This window comes from Pleurodeles waltl, chromosome 10 (assembly GCF_031143425.1).
Source record: "Pleurodeles waltl isolate 20211129_DDA chromosome 10, aPleWal1.hap1.20221129, whole genome shotgun sequence".
Lineage (NCBI taxonomy): Eukaryota > Metazoa > Chordata > Amphibia > Caudata > Salamandridae > Pleurodeles > Pleurodeles waltl.
The window spans coordinates 186,511,453-186,529,845 of NC_090449.1; the positions used below are offsets into that span (position 1 = coordinate 186,511,453).

General features: G+C 41.1%; 1 protein-coding gene across 6 annotated transcripts in view; it reads left to right on the forward strand.

Annotated features, from left to right (window-relative positions):
* Window positions 1-18,393, forward strand: part of DEXI (Dexi homolog) — a 137,410-nt gene that overhangs the window by 27,508 nt on the left and 91,509 nt on the right. For 4 of the 6 annotated variants that reach the window (XR_011199073.1, XR_011199072.1, XR_011199070.1 and 1 more), the window contains exon 2: window positions 12,575-13,187. Coding sequence is in view for 2 of the 6 variants with exons in the window: in XM_069210167.1 (XP_069066268.1) it covers window positions 12,623-12,892 (270 nt within the window). In the remaining 4 variants the exon portion in view is untranslated. Of the gene's footprint in view, window positions 1-12,574; window positions 15,215-18,393 lie in introns of those variants that run through there. The other 2 variants (XM_069210167.1, XM_069210168.1) reach the window with 2 other exon arrangements.

Below are 18,393 nucleotides of genomic sequence, written 5' to 3' on the forward strand. Positions count from 1 at the left end.
TACCAGCATTACTTTTAAAAACATTGACTGTATACAAGGAGAATAACAGAAGAGTCAGCTTAACTGAACCAGGAGGCTTCAATTGTGTGCAGATTGGTGAAACAGAGCTTCAGGGGTAGATTGGCCAACAGGATAGGTTCCAGAGGGGCAACATCTGTGAACTTGGGTCAGTGTTTTAAATGTAAATACAGAAGAGCTACTACTCTGTAATTATTTAAAGCACTGTCCTGGGTTAATAGTTTTTTGACAGCCCTCGGCACAGGACTAAACTCTGTAGAACAGATAAGTGTAACTTAATCTCCTGGGCCTTGTTGGTGCCTTTTTGGTGCATACATTTGTGCATTGGCGGATGGTTTTGAAGTCAGAATTATCTCTGTTGCGGTGGCTACCCAAAATTTGAAGTCTTGGCTTTGCCATCTGGACCACTCAGTAGAGCGTGACGTCTGGGTTTGGATAATAGTGTTTTTTTTTTTTTTTGCCTAGACCAGTGAGGCTCCTACAAGGCTGGTTCATTGGCATTTTTTTGGCCTATGAAAAGGATTCAAATGTATGTTTTTTTTTTGTGGGGGGGAGGGGAATCCATGGTAGGTCTAGAACCATGTCAGAGTTTCTTGATACCCAGATAAGATAAATGATGTAAAAATCATTTATATGGAGCCTATTTATGCAGTGGTTACCCTGCAATCCTGGCATGGATCCTGCCTGTTTGTTGTCTTATACAAAAAAAGACTTCAGTCACAATGACACATTTGAGTTACATAAGTACAGGCAGTGGCTGGTCCTGGTGGCCGCAGTTTAGGAAATAACAGTTCTCACGTTTAAAACATATCCTGCCCATGGAATCTTAACTGTCACTGTGCAGGATTTAGTTTGAGATGTAGCCCTTGAGGTGTGCACCCATATAAACAAACACATATTTCTATAGACACTGGGATGAGAAAAGGGCTACTTGATAGGGCGAAAAAGATATTTTCTTGACAGTGATTTTCCATGTTCTTGGTAACCCCGGCAATCAGAAATAAAGCAGTTAACATCAAATGATGCATTGGAACTTAGTGGAGTGGTTACATGAAGCCGGAGGTTGGAAGAGAGGAGAGCAGGTTAAACATTTTTGCACTGTGACAGACAGTACGTGGATCTTTATTCACAGGAGTCCGGAAGTACTCCGAGCCTTTGACAGTGACTGTGGGGAATATTCAAGGTCATGTCCCTTCAAACAGGAAGGAGTGATATTTGAACGCTGTTTTAGATAGCACTTCCGGGTGTGGCATTTACAAGGTTGCAGTAGCTCCGAGGGGACTGTCATCAAAGCCATGACATCAGTGAATTCTGAGAGGAGGAAGCGATGGAGTTTGCTCCACTTTTGTGCCCTATTATAATGCTGCTACGCTCACTGTCGCACCCTTGTGTTAGCTTCTTTGTGTTACAGTGTTAGGAAAATGGCTGCCTCTACCAACGGAACTCCATTTGAAGAGGCCAAATTTACTTTCAAAGGCTAGATGTTTTTTGCTATCAAGCTTAAAGCCGTGAAGTGCTTGGGTCTGGAGTCACAACTCCTTTTCCACCATTTTGGAGACAACACCTTTTTCCATCTTCTTGCCTAGAATTAACCCATGTGCTTGTTTGGTGACCCTCCGGAGGTTATCAAGAGCACATGTCATTGCCTAGTGTTAAACTCTCCAAGTTAGTTGGTTAATGCACCCACTGCAGAGGTTTGACTGAACAAGAATGTCAGATTCCAATCCTGACATAGCTTTTTCCCCTCTTCATCTCTGCAAGGTAGATGCAAATTAATTAAAGCGATTTTGTTAAGAATGTCACCTGCTTTGCAGCACTATGAAATGGCAGAACCTGTATTACCAAGCGCTATATAAAAAATTTAGTTATTCCCAGACTACCCCAACACGCACCAGACAAAGACCCTAGGGAAGACAATGTGGTGTAAGGGCCAGAGCTGCTGACTTTGGAGCTGGGGAACACGGTTCGAGTCTTGGCGCCTGCTCCACTTCTGCGATTGTAGACAATTCACTTAATCACCCCTTGCTACCAAAAATGAATGTGTTCTTGTGTAATGTAAGCGGTGTTCACGTAAAGCGCTGTAATACCTTTGTATTGAGTTCAGACTATAGAAAACTGCAAACAAAACAATTAGGCACTCCAATACCTTTGTATTGAGTTTGCACTACATAAAACTACAAAAATAAAATAAATGAAAAAGACCCTGCAGACATTGTAAAGAAACAGCAAAATGCTCGAAAACAAGGTAGAGGAAAAAACAGCATACCGCCATGAGTGCGGAGCGGCGAGGCAAAAGAAAAGAAAGAGGTACGGGGCAAGTGTTCACGGTGGCACAGGAGTTAACAAGCTACAGCGGGAGGATGGTGATTGGGTGGCAGGACTGGCAAGAATACGGCGTGGGGGAGTGCAATTTAAATGCTATGGACGAAGCAGTTGGGTGCATGTACATTGTCCCTGAGCTCAAAATTGTAAGCACATTGACTCACAGGAGCAGGAAACCAAGGGGGAAAAAAAGTCCCACCAAAGAAAAGATAAACACAACAAAGCATAATTATACAGTAGTTAGTCCCTGCTCCCAAAGAGAAAAAGGAGAGACAGAGACATGACTGATTACTAGCAAGCAAGTATTTTTAAATGCCACTGAAACGAACAAATGAAATGGCTCTAAGCCCACAGAAGTAAGTATACTACAAGTATACAAGAGACCGTACACTTAAGCTCTACCTAAAAATGGACTACAGCTTACCGACGTGCCCATAGCCAAAACGCAGCAGCCATCTTAAGACAGGCAAATTATTTAGTAATACAGCATGTTATTTCATCAATACCATAATTATAACGTGTGCCCTAAGGTTTTATAATTCATGCCATGCACTGCTAAATTACCCCACAACTTGCATTACTCATGACATCTTTGATAACATTATTGATACTATCAGTGTAATATTTCCATTAAAACTTTTCACAAAAAAACTGTACATGGCGGGGGCAAGAATTATAGTTACCTTAGGGCACTGGTTGTAGTTAATTGAGATTACTCTTTAGCAAGTGAATTTCTATGGTTTTGTATGTTTAAAATGTGAGCCTAACTATAGCGTCCCTGCCACCTTTGGTTTTTTTTAAAGTGAAGTTCACTTTTTTTAAATTCTATTTTCTAACTATAACGTCCCTGTAGCCTTTGATTATTTCAGTGAAAATATATATGGAAGAGAAGTACATAGCGGAAGTCAATAAGCAACTTAGTTATAAGGAACGCTATACAAAACTCCCCAGAGACCCCACAAAGGATTATATGGATATAGTCCACCGTAAACTGGCAGGCTGGCATAATGAAGGGCTACTCTGACAGTGAGTACATGCATATTAAAACTGACCATCCAGTAACACCTCCAATCTACTTCCTTCCAAAAGTCAAGCCAACACTCCTAGTAGGCCCATTGTGAGTTCAATTGGTGCTCTGTTAGAAAATGCCTCAAGATTTAATGATATTTTTATTTTTCTGTTTGTAAAGACATTTCCCTCTTACTTATGAGATTCCCAAGAGTTTCTTAATAGGGTTTGAAGAGAGAGCCTGGAAGACCAGTTACTTGATGGCCACAATGGATGCAGTTTCCCTCTACACTTTTGTACACCCGGATGGCTTAAAAGGCTGCCAATACTATCTAAGGCCCCGTTCGGTCTCATTAATGGAACACTCAAAAATGATTATAGAACTAGTGGAGATTTGTCTCTTCCACAATGTTGTCTTGTTTAATGAAGAGTGTTTTCTTCAAATACAAGGGACGGCCATGTGTCGCACCAACCTATGCAAATCTCACCATGGGTTGGCGAGAGGCGTATACTGTATGGTGCGATCAGAACCTGGAAGTGACAGAGAAGGTCACCATGTGGGTGCGCTACATTGATGATTTGTTCATCATATGGGAAGGTGGAAGAGAGGGCCTTGAGACATTTATCCTATCCTTCAACAATAATCAGTAAAAACTCAGATTCACCTGTGAGATCAGTGACAGCCGTGACAGTGAAGTTAATTATTTCGCCATTTGGGATATACATCAGAGAGGACAGATTTGCCGGCTATCCATAGAAAAGTTACAAATAGTAACAGCATCCTTCATGTTAATAGTGGCCTTAAAATGTAGTGTCCCTTGTGGGAAGTTCCTCTGAGCCCGGAGGAACTGTTCAGATATAGAAGAATTTGAAGAGCAGGCCTTGCGGGCATTTATCAGCATTTCAATAGAGGGGGCATCCTGAAAAATTCTTGGTAGATGCCCTTAACATAGTAAAAAGCAAGAGAAGGGAAGACCTGTTGGCAGTAAAATCAAAATTTGAAATTGGGAATAGGGGAAAAGGGGACCTAAAGATATATAATGGATTTAAACATAACCAACAGTGAAGTTGGAGACCTGGTAAGACAGAATTGGCAGGTTCTTAAAGTGGATGATACTCTTAAAGATACGCTCCAAGAGCATCCCAGTATCACTAACAAAAAAAAAACATCACTGGGTATAGACTAACTAAAAGTTATATGATACCAGAAAGGCCTTGGAGACCTGTAGCATCTAGTTGGTTGACAGAGAACAGAAAGAGCTTCTGGAAATGTAAAAGATGGAAAGCCTGCCCACAAGTTGTAAACAAAACAAGGTTTGTGACACAGAATAAAATGATGAGGATCATCCAGGAATGGATTACTTGTGGAGCTACAGTTGTGGTATATGTGCTGGAATGCTTGTGCAGAAAGCAATAAATAGGCAGTACTGTAAACAAACGAAAGATTTGGATACTACGACATTTGAGAACAATAAAGAGTATAGACGTTTCTTACAGAATTTTGAAATACCTCTGGGAGATACATTATGGGAATACAACTAAGATGTGGTTTTATGGCATTCAAAATGTTTTGAGAGAGCCTCAGGTATGGTGATAGAGAACTGAACTCAAGGAGAACAGAGTCTAGCTGGATCATCTCATTGGGAACGGAACACCCTTGGGGATTAAATTCAGATGCAGAATTACATGTACATTTATGACTGGGAAACAAAATTTGGGGGTTAAAGGGCCATCTATTATATTTTATGCACTGTTATCAACTTGACAGCTGATCAATGAAGCAACCATCGAATCAGTCCTTGCATGATGTTGGCCTGTTTGTTTTTCTCTTTTACAGCAGAATGAGATAAATCCACTTTATGAGAACACACACCCCTACGATTTATATTCTATACATCTTGGAGCTCTTTAACATGAAATAGCCCCTGGCTCTTGGTGTCAGTGTTGGGTGGTACTGTTAGTGTGAGAAGGTGGTGTTGAATGTAGGATATGTGGTTCTTTCTTTACAGCACTTGCACTTTAAGAGATTGCATTCCAAATAGCATGCATTTATTTATACTGGTTGGCTAGGTCTTAGCACAATTGGTATGTGATTTTGCACCTTGGGCATAGCACTTTAGTCCCCTTAGGAGCATTAATTTCTACAGGGAACTACTAATTTTTATTATTGTGTGTCTCAATTGCAATATGTTAAATTTGATTAGATACACTATTGCAGCTTGTATACTCATATGCTCTTCTGCATTATTCCGTAATGTTTTGCACAGAATATAATACGATTTTGCACTTTACTAGTAGCACTTTAGTCTTGTCAGGACTGGTGAGTAAGTTCATATTCTCCTGTTGAGAAATTGGGAGCTTGCTCTATCTTGCACATATGATATGCAGTCTTGCACTTTACACTTAGCACTTTAGTTTGTTATGATCGATATAGGTTGTTCATACTTGAGAGCATTAAAACATTGGGGAATTGGAACCTTGCTCTAATTTGCACATATCTGACGCAGTCCATTTCATTGCATAAAAGCTATAGTGAGGCATCAGTAGAGCATTTTGCAATCAGTGGGACAATTTGTACTTTTCAGGTGAGCTCAGGAGTTATGACCTCTATATGCTGTACTGATATGTTGAAACGGACATTAATATACCATAAGGTTGCAAAAAAAATGTGTTCTGTGAAAAAAGTGAATGTTCCGACTTAGATAACAAAGTAATTAAGAGAAAACCTGAGAAAATGTCAATTCAAACCAAACAAGGTACATGGAACACATAACTCGAATAAGTATGCAGCAGTTATGTTGTGCTGGACATGCTATAAAAGGTTGAATACTCTAGAATCCGTCATCGATGTCCTTTGTTACAGTTGAAATGTGAAAATGATGATTGAATTGTTCCAATGGGTATATTAGGAGGTTAGTGCTCTAGATGTTTTTATATGGTGCATGGTAATGGGTAGGGTTGTTCCTTTGAATAAGACAGTCTGTACACATGCATTCTTTGACCCTGCTGAAGGCTACGCCCGAAACATATTGGTTGATGTTATTTTGCAATAAAGGATTGTTCTTACTGAAGCTGTGTCACTCGTTTCACTTGCACTGCACGCTGGAATTGGAGAGCAGGATTTGATGGAACAAAGTCTGATATATATATATATATATATATATATGGTATCGCCTTCGCTACAGCTACTTACTCACGGTGTCACAGCAGGGCGGCGACCCCTTCAAACATTAATCCAACGTTGTTTTAATCTCAAAGGAAAGGAAAATCCCTAGACGAAGAACAAACAGCCGTGACAGCAATAACGTGTTTATTGGCATAAAGATTCCTGACGCGTTTCAGAGCACCCGCTCCTTGATCACAGGTTCAAATGCCATACTCACTCATGCATGTATTTAAACGAACAACAAAAACGAAGGACTACCAGCAATGATTGTGCTAATGTCGACCATTTTGGAGTGGAGCAAATATAATACATTACATCAGTCTATATGTCCATATCATATCTATCTCAGTGTATTCAGTATAATTAACCTAACTATAACACCTCCCTGTTACATGTAAATAAAAATATAGAAACATCATAATAAAATAATTCGCATTTTGGTATACCTAATCCTGTATATCAGCCGTAATAACAATATTTGACTATATTACCCCTACACACCAATACGTCTCAAAGGTTTTTGAAAGGAGCTCAATTATTAATATGGCCCACAGAACAGGTCTCCCCTTCAGAAAATAAATAATAAAAACGAATAAAAAAATGTGTATAAAATTTATGTATCAACACAGGTGTAATAGTATGGTACTCATATGTAGAGTATACTGGTCAAGATATAATAGCTCCTTGCGTTTCCCGCTGCTCCACCTTCTTTCAACCTTAAACAATCACATAATGAATATTCAAACATAATACCAATAACCAAATGTAACATATACAAAATGTAATTAATTAACTATATTCCCTCTTGGAAAATATATATGGCATCACTACTACTCTACTCTAAACAGAATTCAGATGAACGAAAAGTTCCTCATCTTGATTGAATCCATCAGGTGTGTTAGTGGAATACTTAATTATAAACTTCAATTCCAGTTGTCTCAATTATTACCCCCTCTTATACCAGGTGGAATAGCACACAGAATTTCAACAAATCTCTATTTTTGCCATGAACCTCAGCAAAATGTCTTGCCATTGGATAATTTTTTATCAACATTCATTATAGCTCTCATATGTTCCAGAACTCTCTTCCTTGCCCTATGTATCGTACAGCCTATATAATACTTATTACACAGGCAGCTAAGGGCAAAAACACAATATTCTGTGTTGCAATTAAGATACTTCTTGATAATCTGGTGGGGCAGTGCTGCTTGCTGCCCTGGGGATTACAAGTCCCCTTTCCGCCAGCCTTTGCATGGCGGTAGCTCGGCCATGCAAAGGTTGGCAGAAAGGGGATGCTGGGGGCCCCTTGGGAGGTGGCGGCCACCGGGAGTGTGGGGGGCACTTGCCCCGCATTGTATTTACTTGATGCCCTAGTGAGGTGGCAATCCCTGGAGCTGCGGGGGGCCAAGTGCCCTCCACCCCCGCATTTAAGTAGACACAAGCCCCAGGGAGGTGGCCCATCGGGGGCTGGATTTAAACAAGAGCAGCAGCCTGCACTTTAAAAAAATAAATAAATAATAAATCAGCTGATCCGCCGCATCTCCCGGTGACAATTAAAAAAAAAAATAACAGCTTTTTCCTCTGGAGGGGTCTCCAGCACCAGAGCTGAGCGGTCTTACTGAACGGATTTACACCAGATAACATTAATTGTTGTTCCTTGTCACGGTGATTCCTTTGCCCCTTCTTTCCTTTCTGTCTTTCGTCTGCATCTTTTCTTCCTTTCAATTTTTCTGTCTTCTCTTTCCCTCCATATTAACTTCTTCCTTTCCTTCCTCACTGCGTTCCCCTCGTCCATGCTCCCATTTTTATTCCTGCCTTTGTTTCTTCTCACGTGTTTTTTCTCTTTTCTTTCTCACATTTTCCTTTACCTGCTTTTTACCTTTCTGTCACATTTCCCTTGTTCTTCCTCTGTTCTTTTTTCTCTTTCTTTCCTCCCTAATGCAGTCCCTTGGAGTGTCCCGCAGAGTTTTGTTGAATTTGGAAGAGGGGAGCTGCACTGTTTCACGTGCCCTTGGCAGTTTATTGTGTCGTGGTAGGACTCTCGCTCCTAGGTGAGAGTGCTGGTTTAGGGATGACAGCACTTTTGTTTGTAGGCGACTAGGCCATTCCTACAGCAGGTCGCAACTGTCGAACCAACCTTCCCAGCTCACAAGCAGTATCTTACCAAAAACACAAAAAGTAAAAGGTGATTTCTGGCAGCCTTTACGCATGGATTCTAGAGTGAAGCATCTTAGGGGAGTCGTGGTTAAAAGATTACTCTTTTCTCACATGAGCAACAAGTCTGTCATACACAGGCAATGAATAAGATGCAGTAAAGTTTTCAATAGGTTTTATTAAGAAGACTGCAGTCTACTGTGATGTGCATGAGCTGCAATGATTAGGATAATGAACAATCCAAGAAGCATAATGGTGAAGATAAGAGTCGTGAATACAAACACCCCCACCATATTGCAAAGAACATGAAATGTAAAATATCCCTAAAACCCTAGCATGGAGAACCTAATCTCTAACCTAACAAGAGCTAGGTGTGGTAAACCTAATCTGCCAGTACCAGGTCCATGAGAAGCACCCCCTAGCCCTTGTTACCTTGGAATGAGGTCTCTAGATTAGACTCTGTGGTGACGCGAAGGCTGGGCCTGCGTCAAAGTGACGAGCAGTATAGATGGCATCAATAGCATCTTGTAGGAATCCCTCTGATGACCCTGTCTGTGTAAGATGTATTTATAGAGATCTTCTAGGCCCCTGACCAGGTTTGTTCCCAAACAATAGAAAAGGAGGCATGCATGGGGGTGCAATTTTATAAACAATTCCCTACAAAAGTACATTATGTTCCTGTCTCACGTAAGTGGGAAAGAGACATGATGTGAATATCTACGTATCTCATTTAAGTTTGGCGCGGATTGTGATGTCTTTAACGAGTGGCACTGATGATGTAAAATCAAAACATTTCTCTAACTATAAACATAGCAGCCATTTTGAAAGAAAGAAAGAAATAGACTAAGACAGAGCAAGATAAATAGGATAAAAGTCCCTAGGTGATGGGGCACAGGCCTGCAAGCCAGAAGGCTAAGCTAAACTACCAATTCCCATCACACCTACATAGAATCCACTAAGATTGTAATCAATCCACTTTTATTTGGTGCTGCTGCTTTTGCAGTTGCATTGGTGGATCTTGTAGTTTGCTAATAAATAGTAAAAAGTCACACTATGCTGTTGAAGCACATTTTATGCTTTGCCATGTTCTGATTTCGCTTATTTGTTTTGCACTCTGAAAGCTCATATTATTTCTGCAGTCTGCAGCAGAAAATACAATTAGAGAGTATTAAGAGAAAGAAAATTTAATGAAATTGCTGGTGTTCCCTCATCAGAAAATCTTGTGTTGCTTCTGATTTTTAAAATCTAAATTAGGGAAATTAAAAGACAGTTTCTTCACTTACCATTTTGTGTCTTTTTTTTTTTTATATCACTGAACTGTGTTGAAGTCAATGAGTCACAAAAACCAACCTTATGAATTGCCATGAGCATGTATTTTTTTTTCCAACCTTTGCTTCATCCCTCCTCTCTTATTCATCTCAAACCTTTCTGAATACTATTAACTCCCAAACATCTTCCTCAAATGTTACTCTCCTTTATTAGGTCGCAGCCTACCAGACAGTACACCTGTCTGGTTTGCTAAAGACCTCTCTGGGACTTTCCAAAAGTTGATCCAGGAGTGCTCTCCGCTCGTTGATTACCATTGACTTTGTGGGTTGTAACCCACACTTTCTGGCTTTTCATTTGCTGGCTTTATTTGCTTTAGGCTCTCCAGGTTCACTTTGTCCCTCCCATTACCTGCATGCTGTTTTCTGTGTCCTTCGTTGAACTTGCTTTCTGTTAACAGGCCTTTAAATCTTGTTATTATCTCATTACATTTGCTGTGCATTCAAAGACTGAGGTCGAATGTCCGGTGCTGTTTCCATGGGGTCTTGTTTACTTTTCTTTCTCGGACTTCAAAGTGAGTGGATTCATGTGACAATTTTGCTGGATAATTCGGGTAGGAAAGAGTTTTTTTCTAGCACACAGCAACGTTTAAATGAACTGTGTAAGTATTTCAGAATAAATCAGGACTTTGAACGCACAAATGAGGCACATTTTTTTCTGAAGTGTATTGGAAACAAATACTTGAATATGATCAAAACAAATCATTAAACTAGTTGCTGGAGTTTCCACACATTTTCTTCTGTATGCTGTATAGTTTTATTAGTAAAACTGTATGTCTGTGTAAGTGTAATAGCCATTTCAATTGAAAATCTGTTGTCTGTAATGGCGGTGTGCTACCACACCATGAATACTCCACTCTATGCCACTCCACTCTACTGTACACCACTTCACACCACTGTAGTTTATTCTGCACCACTCCATTTTACACCACTCCATGCCACTGCACTTTGCACCACTCCACGCCACTGCAATCTATGCCACTCCACTTTAAGGCTCTCTACTCTACCCTTTACCACTCTATTCTATGCTACTGCACTCTTCACCACTGCACTCTACACCAGTCTAGGTCACACCAATCTACTCTGCACAACTCCACTCTATGCCACTGCACTCCACGCCACTCTGCAACACTGCACTCCACGCCACTGCACTCTGTATCAGTACACTAAGCCAATTCACTTTACTCTGTAACACTTAACTCTGTGCCCCTGTACTCTACTCCAATCCACTGTATGCCACTCTAATCTTCTCTGTATCAGTGCACTCTGTCACTGCACTCTGCACCACGTTACTCTATGCCATTACACTATACCACTACAAAACTGCACTCTACCCTGCACCACTCCACACCACTTTACGCGACTCTGAAACAATCTACTTTACGCCACCCCACTCTGCACCATTCCACTCTATACCACTACACTTCATGCCACTCCACTTCTAAGCAGTCCCCTCTACACCACTCTACTCGTAACCCCTGCACTCTTCTCTGCATCACTGTACTCTACACCACTCTACACCAGTGCACTCTGACACTCTACTCTGCATCACTGCACTCTGGCACTGAACTCTATTCCATTCTACTCTGCACTACTCCACTCTACACCACTGCACTCTATGGCACTATACTCTACACCACTCTGTTACTCTACTCTGCAACACTCGACGCTAATGCACTCTACACCAGTGCACTCTATGCCACTCCAGTGTATGCCACTTTGCGCAACACAGCACTTTGCCTCTCCAACACACGACACTCTCTGCCATGCCACTTTACAACACTCTATTCTTTGCCATTCCACTCTACGATGGTCCACACCACTCTCGTCTATGCCACTGACTTTTATCCATGATGGTGAACAATATGGCTGTAACACACTGGCAAAGCCAATAGCTCCTGCTTAGGCAAGAGCTACTGGCTTTGCCAATGCTTGTTTTATTTTTTTTATTGGCCATGTCACCCAACACATAATCACTACTTACAAAAACATCTTGCCACTTCCCCTCTAAAATCCATTCCCATCATTCTAACCCTACTCTAAACTACTAAACACACAAGAAATCAAGAGCACAAACCTAACAACTCATGGAGAAAGAAAAGGAAAAAATTACTTATCTGACTTATCTACTCACTATTAACCTCTAATCTTGGGTCCGGGAGTAGAGTGCTGCTCGCTGCAAAGCACTTTAGTGCCTCATCAAGGGTACGAACCGCTATATAAATGCACTTTACGATTACAATAGCTGTAATATTTAAGTAGTTACAAAATGGTTTAAAAAGGTGTTCAAGTGTGACACTGCTACATTTACTGTTTACAATAGCATGTATAGGATCGATCCGTCACTCAACTAGCAGAAGAATAGAGGTATACCCGTACTCATCTGCATTCTATACATTGGCAAACCTGCATCATGAGTTGGACTCCTATGTATGTATACTGCATGTCCAAAAAGACACATAAGGGTGTAGTACATTCAAGTAGCATTCCTTTTGGATGTTTGTTGATTCTCTGTTATGTGGCATATTGTTTACAACATAATGAACGCTGATTTCCTTTCCACATTTTCTCTCTTTGCTAGAAGTTGAAGAGGACCTAGCTCTACTCAGCACCGACCCTGCACCTCTGTATGCCCGTCGCAGTTTATGCACACCTGGATTCCACTGGCTTGGCATTAAATGAGCCACCCTATATGTTTTACGTGGGATTGTTGTTTGTAAATGTTCTCATTCTGTATTACGCCTTCCTGATGGAGTACATTGTCCTCAATGTAGGGATAGTATTTCTCCCAGAAGACATGGACCAGGCCTTGGTAGATCTGGGGGTACTCTCAGACCCTGGTTCAGTTCTCTATGAGATGGACAACGAACTGGATGTGTTTGATGGCTATTTGGAATGAAAGCGCAAATCGGAAAGGAGGCTTTTTCTCATGTTTTCCATTATGTCTTCAGAAGGACCGTGTCACTGTGCTGCTTTTCGCTGTGATTTTGCACAGCCTAGAAGCTTTTGCAGAAAATGTCTTCAAATCAACAAGGACACAGACTCATTTCGGGTGGAAATGTGGAGGAATGCCCCAGAGCTGGAAATTGATAATTCATTAATAATGAATGGACGTTGCTCCATGAAACTGATGCGGTTGTGGAGGTTTCCCAATTGATGCACGGATGTCTCGTTTGCAATAAACTAACTGCACAGTAAGTCTCTCAGTTCCATCAAGTTTCCTTAAACTTGCGAAAATAACACTGAGAACCTTTCAGCTACCTAGGAGTACAGTATCTGCCTCATTTTTTTATTTCAGTTGTGCTTGCATGCTATCCAGGCATAGTATCTTTCATCTTTGCAACTCAGCGAGCAATACCCAGGACCATTTTTACTGGTTCACTTAATGGTGATTTTACAGGTACACTAACAGATCCAAACTTCCTATTTTAGGAAGCTTGGGATGGGCGCTCTTGTCGAAGGACGTTCAGAGGAACGGAGGAATGAGCAATGAAAGGATTATGCATGTGGTAAAATATATGGGGTGCTTCCACCAGTACATGTGACATGTTATCTCCCTTTCTCTATTGTCTGTTGTAAACATTGCTTTCATAGTGACGAGTATGTGCAAGTAAGTATGCAGGTGCAAGGCTGAACACATTTGGTTCTCATATACCACATAATGTTTTTAGAACATCATATTTTAATGCATATGAGTTTGAAGTACATATTGATGTTGTAAATGCCCTTTATCAATACTGCCATTGACTGACGGGCCCCAATTTAGGAGACCATACCAACCAGGAACAGGTCAAGATGGGATGCAGGCACGGATGTGGAATAGAAATACTCCTCTCAGTTAAAAAATACTGTTGTCCGTATCTAGAATAGAGAGTGCAACAACTGGTTTAAGGCAGGTCAGGTTGCGACCAGGGGCCGCCATATCATGGTAGGGTGCACTGGCTCAGCGAAGTACTGAGTGCCTGTTTTTTTTGTCTAAGACCTCTAAAGTGTATACAGTATTCTGCAGAGACTTAGAACAATTTGAAAACGATGAGACAGATTGGCTCCACTGTTTTAGGATGTGTTCTGTCTAAAGTTTGTGCATTAGAAATTCCGAATTATATGTGGAAACTTTGGTTGGCTCAGCCGCAAAAAAACAAAAGAAGGACTAGCCTTTCGACGTTGTACTGGCACAACTCATCATGATACAGGGCAGGAACGCAAGTGAGAAAAAGGATGCAGGTCTAGCCAGGGAGACTGGAAGGAAAGCAGAGCTCAAAGAGTGAATTGGGATGAGTAATTGGTAGGGTGAAAGGTGTAGGTGTTAGAACGAGAATGGACAAAGGGATTTCCTGCTGGCTTTTTATGCTTTTAATGAGAAGTTTGTTGTAAATTCATCTTAGGTAATAGAGTTGCATGATTGAGAAGGCTGATAGAAAGTTTGAGGGGTCCCGCAATGGTAGTTTTGTGATGTTTGTGGAAGTTAAAAGTCTGGCTGAAGGAAGCTTTGACCAATCTCGGTCATAAGACAAGGATTTTGTATGTATGGAAAATAAATATGGCCGACCTTTATCTACAGAAAGAACCGTTAAAATACCAAGTATGTAGGAGATAAATAGTAGTGTGTGGTGTATCTACATTCCACACACACGAGACAACAACGGTTAGAAACCTGAACTGTTAAGAAAGTTGAGGAATTTTATCTCTATGGGTTTAAGTGTGAAATACATTGACTCTTTGAAACGCATTTCAGTTTCATCTTCAGTGGATACTTGCAACTCATCATTGATTTGTCAGCATCATCCAGTTCGGTTACTCCTCCACATTCATCGTTCCAGCATGTCATTAGCAAATATACTAATCTTAAAGCACAGTAGGTCTCAATATGTAACTAAAGTCTGCCACTGGTAAGGTACAGTAGGAGTCCTTGAGAGCCTTTGTGACATAGTCCAAAATATGTAGTGCTAGTGATGCAGGGTTACTACTGCAAAAGAAAAAAAAACATTAAGCATTGGACAGAAAGTTAGATAGGCATGTTTCCTAAGGTACCTATTTCTCTCGCCGCAGTGTGTGACGTTCTGTTTTCAAAGTGTTGCATTGTAATATATTTCTGAGAAGGAGGTAGGTTTGTAGAACTTAAAGAAAAATAATAACAGGTTACTGTCAAAATCATTTTATGTAACTTGTTTGACATTAAAAATAAACTATTTTATTCTAAAAATGTCAATTACTTGAAAGCAAAATTCATTTTTTTAAGGATCATGCCGTTTGGAACGACTAACTGCTCAATGTCCCGGTAAAAGTAAATGTTCTTAAGAGACAGCCTTATACCTAAGTTAGTTTACCTAATATCTTTGTTATTGTTGGTCTTTCCTTCTGTGCTGCTTGTTGGTAATTGTTAGCTTCTACTTTAAGTTTGACCCAGTGGTGCCTTTACATACTTTTGCAACATGGAGATGGCCCTATGTTGCATCTGCCTGACCGCAGTCATACATGCCTGTGCACATATACATGATGACTTAAAATCTAAGCCCTCATGTATAGTAACCAGGCGATGAACTTCAGAGAGACAACAAAGGTTGAATCACTGGCATTGCAGAACTACAGGCATGCCCTGCTCATGCATGCATTCACAATAGAGTTAAAGTGATTTTTTTCAGTTACTGCATATATGACTGTGCCTGGGTTTCCGCCACTGGGCCCTTTGTTATCTCTACTGTTTACAGAAGTCCGATAGAGGGTGGCTGCCGGACGCTGACACAGCTGTATTTTTTTCTTTTTTGTATCCTTTTACTTCATTCATGTACTCACATTATACTTAAATGAAAATATGAACAAAATATTATGCCTGGATCCTAATTTAGTTATGAAAATATAAAATTTAGATATTTTCTGTGCTATCACACACTTTGTGTATCTTTGTTAATATCTCACCATGCTTTTGTTTTGTAACACAGCATGTGTTTCAACACACCTGAAGAAGCCTAAAATATTTTTTAAGCCCCAAATATGCTTAGGCCTCTAAATGAAATTCACGGAAGTGCCATACTTTTTATTTTCTCAAGCTCGCTAAGCATCTACCTGTAAGAAAGTGGGTTATTATTGTGTAACATATGAATCCTTCAAGTCTACAACCTTCTGTCTCATTGAACCTAAGTACCCACTGTAGCACTTTATTGTCTCTGGGAAAGGAAGCAGAGCTATCCAAGCCCAGTCCACATGTACGAAAAGACACAACCAACTAATTAATCAATGGCAAGTCAGTGCTTTTACCTTCAGATAGGAAAAATACTTTATTATCTAGGCACTTTTCAATACCATGCATTAATTTACAAATATTTGTGTATGATGGAGGTCGAAGTACCTATGGTAAAACCCCATAACAGTTCACTTTCTTAGCATGCCCTAAACCCTATGAACATTGACCCCCCCCCCTCCACCCACATACACTACGCACAGTAAAATGGGGTGTAGTTATCAAAAGGCAGGCCTACCGGTTTTGCGTAGGGGGTGCCTTCTTCAGCGGACCCCCCCAATGCAGAGTTTCCTCCCTGCCCCCTTCAGGTACCACTGCCTCTTTAGGCCATTTGCATACCACATGGGTTTGTGGAAGTCAGTGACCCACCTCCTTCTGGATGTCATACTCCTGTAGGACCAGTCCACAGAAGATCCAGGTGATCCCTCCAGGGTCCACCCCTTGCATCCAAGCAGTTCCACCCCTCTACTGTCCAGCAGAGGTGATGCAGATGTTGAGAAATAAATGTTATATCTGCATTTGGTGTCTTGATTTAGCATATTATTGGTGCGTCAGTGGAGTCTCCAAGCTCAAATGTAGTGAAAGTGTAGTTTGCTGTAGGACTGACCCATATTCTGTAAAACACTAAAACACTGTACATACTTCAGTGAAGTACATACTCACACTTTTAATGCCCATACGTACTGTAAGGCCTGCACAGGTCAGCAGGTACTGGACTGCGTTAGGTGGCAGTCTCACACGCTCAGCGTGTACATGTGCACACACAAGAGATTCTTACCCTAGCTGCACAGCAGTGGACCTTATTTCAAAAGGTGAACACTGGTGGCTAGCGCACTCAATTCATTTCAATATAGTTTACAGTAAGTGAGACTCATGCAATGAGCCTGCGTCACAGCAGAAGTCCACAAATGTGGTAGTCCAAAAACTGAACAATCCAGAGGGATCAAATGGGGCAGACTCCCTATCTCACACTACCTTCCTGTGGAGCTATGGTTTAACGACAACTCATTTTGTTGTGTCTTTTCTTTGCCCACAAAACCTTTGTAAATATGTAAGTAACCTTGTGGAAACATATCTACACTGTGTGCAGGTGTACATGGTCTTGCCTCAAAAAATGCAGGTGGCTTCATGATATTGTATCGGTATCACACAGGAGCATGAAGTCTACATTACCACAATATAAATAGGTCCCTGCTTAGCATGTGTTTGTCTGGAGCTGAACAGTAAGAGGCTCCTTTCTTTGGAGTCATGTACTTGGCATGGCTTGAGTAAATGACATTACTGGCAGCCCAACCTCTTGTTGTTTATGTTGCTGCTGGTGGCTCTCCTGAATACCACTGTACCCATCCTTTGAAGAGGAATGACTTTGCAGCTTAGTCCTTCTTTCATCATTTCCTTTCCTGTCCTTTGTGGAGGGATGCACATGGGGCTCTCTTGCCTCAGTGTATCTCCTGTATGTGAAGTAATTTGCTGGGAGTCATCTGCTCCTGTGCTGACCTATTGTGCGTCTCGGGTGCGCTTGTACTGCTTGTAGATGTGCTGGGCATGTTCCTTGTGTAAACAAAGTAGGCACTCTCACTCACTTTAGTTTTGAAATAGCCCTGCCGAGTGGCAACCAGCTCTCATAGACTTGGCCAAGGTCTGACCGAGCCAACCAGTCACCAAATCATAGCCGCAGTGTGTGGGTATTTTAGTGCAAGAGTTTCTGAGAAGTATTACCTCAGAAATATTTACTTTGGCCCCCTGCCACCCAGAACTGTTGTTACCTCTGGTATCTGTAGCGCTGGGTCCCAGGATGGGATCACAAGTTTGCCATCTCTAGCCCAATAGGAGTGGGAGATAACGTCGGGAATCAGTATTTCCTCTCTGATTCCCACATTTGAACCCACAAATTGAGTCATTTATTGAGGACAAAAAATGCCTCCATGTGTGACCTGGTGGATTCGTCTACTGTTTAAATATGCAGGATTACTGCACCCGGGAAGACCTAGAGACATTGCAATAACTACCCATAGGCACAAAAGGCATTAGCACCTGCTTCTTAAACACCCAAGGCACTTTACTAATTTTCAAAAGGCACAGATGCTTACTGTGGCCCGTTCTATAGTATGATTTCATGCAATGCACAGTTTGTGCAATCACAAGTGGGTGTTTCTTCATTT